The 6,857-nt window shown below is 38.9% G+C and overlaps 1 protein-coding gene across 1 annotated transcript in view; it reads right to left on the minus strand.

Annotated features, from left to right (window-relative positions):
- The window catches only part of LOC104493207 (putative sodium-coupled neutral amino acid transporter 9), a gene marked incomplete at its 5' end in the record, with an annotated part of 21,623 nt that overhangs the window by 9,823 nt on the left and 4,943 nt on the right, over positions 1 to 6,857 (minus strand). The window contains 2 exons of the mRNA XM_010135854.1: positions 4 to 59; positions 1,404 to 1,517. Coding sequence (XP_010134156.1) covers positions 4 to 59; positions 1,404 to 1,517 — 170 coding nt within the window. The remainder of the gene's footprint in view (positions 1 to 3; positions 60 to 1,403; positions 1,518 to 6,857) is intronic.

Consider the following 6,857-nt stretch of genomic DNA (forward strand, 5'->3'; position numbering starts at 1 on the left):
AGGAATATTCTTGCAACAAAAGACATGATGTCATCACTTGGAAAGTTATCTAGAAAATTCTAAACATAGGAACATTACACTTATCAATGGTGACTTGATTACATGCATCTGCTGGTTTTTAATAGCTGCGTGCAAGAAAGGGATAAAAGCCAAGCAACTACAATTACTACACGAACTCTGTAACATGAAATACCCACTCCCTGTTTACAATTACCTTGCCACTGAATACCAGCTGAATTTTTAATATTAAAGGGCTGATGTCTGCTTTCATGTTAGCATTAAAGATGGAATTACTTTCTAATCTTCTGAACATCCTCAAATAATCAAGGCCGTGGAAGTGCCACCTGATTTTTTAGGCTGATAAATTCATATGCTCCTATTACCTGTCATATAACATCTAGATATTAAAAATATTTTTAATCCATTATTTAAACAGTTATTTAATCCAGTAAAAATGGATCACAAATGAGGGAAAGATCACATGCTATAAGTGGGAACACCTGAAAAAGTAGTATACGACTAGAAATATACATCATGTCTATCATGGAAATGTACAACTAGCTTCATAAGTACTTAAGATAACTACAGAAAATAGATGGGAAGAAAACCACTTGTCATCTATTATTTATCTGAGGATTCCACCCCATGAAGTTATTTCAAATGGTTCAAAAAATCATTTCATAGGTGAACAATAGTATCACTTCTAACTAACCTACAGCCAGAGAAAGTCTTTCAATGCTGCTTTACTGCTAAATATTATGAAAGACACATGGAACACCTGGCATAAAAAGCATCACCAACTGATAACTCCTATCTTTGAAGTAATTTAGGGTGTGGGAATCAGCCTTGCGTATAAGCAGGTAAGAGTTTAATAGCCTTCACAGGGTGTTTCATGTGGTGCTATTACATGAAGAACTCTGGTGGCAAGGTTCACCATAGTCTTAGACTCCAAACCTACCTATAGAGAGGACTCCTACCTAAACCACCTTGCATTAGCATCATATTTCTTTTTCTAGAGTAGCTGAAACCAGCCCCAACAAGTAGGATTGGTCACTGCACACAGCACTAAACATACTTTTCAGGATTAAAGGAGCTGAAGAAATGAAAGCCTCAGCTGCTCACTTGGTCATTTTGGTAATTTCTTCATCACTTTCTCAGAGTATTTATTAAATGTTTGGTTTTTTACAGAACTACTGGCAACTAGACATGAACATCAAAGAGGTAACACAAGCATCACTCACCTCCTTTTGATAGCACCCATGAGGCACTAGCCAACTGACCAGTCAAGGACAGATGTGTATGCCGATGCGAGTCATGAGGCAAGATGCAGCAGCAGTTCTTTTTTTAAAAATGTAGTTATTAAAAGATTAAGGACAAATATATACTGCAGTAAAGTATCTCACCTGTTCAATACATTCTTTGGACAGTGGTGGTGAAGGAAAAGATGCAAAAATTATCACTCCGACATATAGATATGTTAGTCCCACCAAGAAATATGCAATAGAGAGGTCTCTCACCTGAGGAAATACAAAAATTTCATTTTGGCCAGCACTGACACATCAAAACAGTCAAAATAAAAATCTCATTAAAATATTTCAATTGTATTTATTATTATTTTTTTTAAATTTATTACTGTTTTATGCTTATTACTATTACTTTTACATTTTAAATTTTACTTTCTATTACTTCAATGGGAAATTCATATCTGGTCCTGGATCAGATCAGAAAGCTGCAAGATACCCCAAAGTGCAACTAGATAAGCATTATGTATCTATCTATATACAGAAAAGGCACCAAGAAACATGTACACCAATAGCTGTAGTATGTTATTGCTGGATGCACATCCACTAGTTATTAAAACAAACAAGAAACCCCCTCTACTTTCTTACATTCCTTTATTCCTACTGTGAGCCTTGGGACACAAAGAGAGCTGTCAAAGACAGAAAGCCCATATGAATGCCATATGATAAATCTCTTGTACAGGACCAAAACCTGCCAATTAAAGATACCAGCCCACCCAACTGCAGATTATAACTTAAAGGACATTTTTTGAGAAGCTGCTTTCAAACCCAAGAGGATGATCCACACCCACTGACTCAAATCCGGAAACTAATACGTCAGGCTTCTGTATGAATGGTGTGATAATGGAAGACATAGCTAATACACCATTAAAGAAAAACTAGAAATAACCCACAAATAAACCAGAAAGGCATAGATAGGCACACAGGTGTACATATCCTTTAGCTCTAGCATGGTATTTTATAATGACTCTCTCATTTAAAATTACCTATCCACTTTTATTACTGAATATCTATTAGAAAACCCCAGCAAAGTGCACTAAATAACAGTAAAAGACTTTAAGGAGAGAATGCTGAAGCTAGGGTCTTAAATCCATATTTAACTATATTACATATACCTAAATATGGATAAATATGGATATAAACCTTAACTTCAATGTTCACTTCTGAAAATGCTGACAATATTTTTGAAGTATCTGATATAGAAAAGGATTATCAACTACATTAAAATAATTAAAAGTGGTTTAGGAACATTTAGTATTGGAAAATAAGCAGCAAATCTACTCAAGCCACTTCATGAAATTGCAGGATCCACAAATACATCAGAGCAGCCTCACAGCAATGTACAATGTGTTGTTCTTCCATTTAAATTTTTTTTTAAATAAGCGGGATACCATTTATTTCTAGTTATTAACTAACTACTTTCTGTACAAGCTTATGCTACACTACAGAAGACTCATTACCTTATAGCAAACCACTTGTTCAGCTGCTGCTAATAATCATTTTCTTAAAGGATTACTAGTGAAGCTTCAATACATGACCCTATTTCCTGTGACTGAGAAGCAGTAGCTCAGGCACAGCACCAAATTATTAGGACTTCCAGACCATAATCTAGGTCTCCAGCCAGCTCAGTGAGCGTGGGCAAACCTTGCTCACGTGTGCGTGCGGAAATGTTTCCCTACGTGTTCCTTCACACTATCTCCTTGACAAAAGCAGCATATGCTATTCCTTTCTGGGGTCTTCTGAGGGCAAGGTGGTTCCGGAGGAACACGTAAAAAGCCAGATGACAAGTTTCAAGAGAGGTTCAGAGGAACTTCGTTTTTAGTGAAGGAACTGGAATCTCCTGCTCATTTTGCAAGTGCTTTTGGGGTAGAAGATTGATGCCTTTTTCCCATCAGCCTGCAAGAGGCCAGAGATACTTCTCATCAGACAACGATGCGCTGTTAACACACACCCCAAGGTGGCCCTCATGCCCCCAGGCAGCTGCACACCTCTTTCTCCTGCTGACCCATTACACGCAGATGAAAGATGCTTCTCCAGTCTCCACTCTCCTTGCATTGGTCACACATTAAGCACTACTGGCCTCCAACAGAGGCTGAGCAATAGCAGTTTTTTAAATTATCCCCAGAATTCCTCCTCTGTGACATGAAAAGCTGTACATGTTTTTATATAACAGTTACCTCTTCAAAAGCACCAGCATCCATGCTTAAAAGTGATTCTAGGAGTATAAAATCTGAGCATCCAGATTTCTTATACATATTTATGAGTAACTTCCATGCACTGCAGAAGCCAGAGGCCAATCAAGGTAGGGTGGTTTTGCAGAGAGACGAGGACTCTCCTCTCTTGATTTTGAAAATTTTTCAAAAAATTTTTTTTAAAAAGACCTTTTTAAGACACATCAACTGACAAAACCTTTTTCAGCTGCTTTAAATTTGCTGTTTAAGGTGTATTCTTCATGCATAAGGACAGCAGAGTAATTTAGTTATTTTTACTCAACCTACATATAAGCTCTAGAACCAACTGTAAAACCATTTCTGCTGTTACAAGGATTTGCAGCTGTAAGGGCAAGTAATCTGAAACAAAATTCTCACTACTTCCCCTGGACTATGCTTGATTAAGGGTAGATAGCTGGTGTGCTATTGCCTCTGATTATAATAATCAGCTCATGTTCCTGCAGTTCTTAAGGGTGCGTGCTTTAATCTGTACTGAAACCAAGGGCTGAGATAATTTTGATAATGTATTTTTATAGCATGTAACACAACAGACCTTTTTCATCAGGTGCTGTCACCATATAAAGAAAATCCAGACTTTTACTTCCATAAACAACAAGAAAAGAAATAAAGACAACTTGAAAACATGAATGTATTTTTTTCCTCAAACAACTGTCAGCTCCCTTGCAAACATCTGCTTCTGCATATAAGATATATCTTTGCATAAGAGTGTGTTTGTATATGTAACAGGAACATGTTTTGATTAATGTTCATTACTATTCAGGAGACCTAAGTTCACTCTATAAAGAGATTGACTATAAATACTGTTTAGACAGCATAATTCCACAAAAAAGCAAAGGACACGTGGAGACATAAAAGGACTAATTTTAAGAAAGAGAGCATAATGACATTTGTCTATTCTAAATTTTGTTTTAAGAAATTTATATTCAGAACAGCCATCACCGTGGTGGAAGCTGCTTAAGCATAAAGAATACAGTAGTTCTTACACCTAGAGTTTATAATCTTAGAATCAATTGTAGAAAAAATGGTTGAAAGAAGGAAGTATGAGGGATCAGAGTGGAAGGGAAGTATCAAACATAACACGCTGGTCACAATCCATAAGGATCACAGCTTGCCATCTGCCAAGCCCTTGTCAAGTACACCTGAAATAACAGGCGGATTTTGAGGTGGAACTTGGAGAACATGTTAGCTGCAGTTACGGCTGACCTGGAGCTTTACTGGTCAGATGCACAGAACAAAGTGTTAAAAGCGCCTCTAGAGGAACAGAAAATTGGGTGACTGAGGCTGGCAGCAGCAGCAGAATGAAGGCAGAAATCAGCCTCCTAGCAAAATGATGAGTCTGATAACTTGGGTAGAGCCAATGAAGAAAACTCTGAAAACACAAGATACTATATCACACTCATAGATTAGTACCCAGGCGCATTCTGGACCTGCAGTAGAGAACAGGTTGCAGCACAGTGAAAAGGCTCTGCGGCTTTTTTTTCCTATGTTATGCTGAAAAGAACAGGAAACTTTCAGTCCTTGTTTTCCCTGTTGCATGCTATGGACAAAACGGTTCATTTTTTCCTCAGTACTACAGTGAAAGCTAGTTTGTATAATTACTTCTGGCATGGAGAAGCCTGTATCAGTGCTTAGTAAGTATTATTACGTCAGAAGAGGTACGTTTTGATCATCTCATTTCATTCTCAGAAGAGAGATGATGCCTATGTAATATCTCAGTAGGACTCTGATCCATACCACAAAAACTGACTTCACCTGTTCAAGCACCAACGGCAAGTGATAACATTTAACAGGGTGTCAGAGAGTACATAACCAATATGCACAATGCTATGTATAATTTTCGCTGGAAAGAGAAAGCAATGGTAGGGCAGCATCAATGGAAGCTCACTCAGTCTACAGTGAATAAACAGTGCTTCACTATTGCAGAAAACAAGAACCATCCACAGCTCCATGCCTTCTTCTGCAGTTTCCACCTGGACAAAAAACATCTCCCCACTCCCATCCGCCAGGCAGGTCCACAAACAATTGTTAGCAGACAGCAGCAGCACATCTATGCCTGTAGATCACGCCCTGGGCTTGTGCAGCATCTGTACAGTTGCTCAGAGAACCAGATCACAGAAGTGAATCAGAAAAAAACTGCCACCAAACAAAAAACCCAACAAGTCATCTTGTTGTGGCTAGGTTAGTTTTTTATGCATGTTTCCAAACCAGTTGATGGTGCAGTGCACAAAAATTTACAAGGGGGCAGCAGCGGGAGATAGGAACAGGGAGCAAAACCACAGACCAAGAATCCTGCTCACACGATCTCTCCAGGCTGTGCCCCTGACATTTGGCTTACTCCAGTGCACGGCTCTTCTCACACCCACACCACTGTACTGGAATAGCAGCCAGAGGAATCCTCCCCCATTCGTGTTTTAGCTTTGGGCAGTGATACATGCCTGTGACCAGAATGAAAGCTGATACTGTTTTGGATTTCTGACTTCATAAAAGGAATGTTACTGTTTCTCTCACTTTTTCCCACCTCCCCAAAGAGCTGTTCTTAGGACCACTAATTTCAGGAAGTTTTATTCAAAACTAAAACAGTACTTTTCCAGCTTGCCAAGTTCTGTGCCTTTTACGTTAACAGGTCGATCCATAACACAGCATCTCCATTCAACTCCCCATGAGATACTGACACAAGAAAGCATCTGTAAATACAGAGGAAAAAATACCCTCAACACCTTGACAGAGGTTGAGACCCTATACATATGTAAAACTTACACTTAGTCCACCAGCTTAGTGAAATAATCATAAAACACTTAGCTCTTCAAGAGCATCAGTGCTTCATTAACATTTGCAAAGCACTTTGAGACCTAGGTGAAAGGCTCTTTCATAGGTACCAGTGGGGAAGGAAATCTGTAGCCAAATAAAACTCCTAGAAAACTGCGCACAGATTTTTTTTTTCCCTGTTGCTAACCTTTCCCACCACACTTAAAAGTTGTTCTTTACACTGCAATCTGAACACTCTTCCAGAACGTGAGAGTCTTGTTAGGGGCTTGGGATCCATCTAGGGCTGACTTGCAAATTCAACTTTACCTCCAGGAAGAGCATTCAGAAAAGCCGATTCAAATGCAGGCAGCAGTTTCTTCCCTCTTAACACAGGAAAAGGCAAGCTGGAGAAAACTCCCTGTGCTGCTCTTTGCAGGTGATTGCTTCCTCTGATGTAAATGGAAAGGTAAAAGCCACAAGAAAAGTTTTGTAGGTGACATGGAGGCATTAGGCCTCTTCTGCATACCAAGCTAATTGCTGGAGTTACCGTGCCTTTAGAATTTGAAGCCACAGCTAAAGG

The sequence above is a fragment of the Buceros rhinoceros genome, unplaced genomic scaffold (genome assembly GCF_000710305.1).
Source record: "Buceros rhinoceros silvestris isolate BGI_N320 unplaced genomic scaffold, ASM71030v1 scaffold6785, whole genome shotgun sequence".
Classification (NCBI taxonomy): domain Eukaryota; kingdom Metazoa; phylum Chordata; class Aves; order Bucerotiformes; family Bucerotidae; genus Buceros; species Buceros rhinoceros.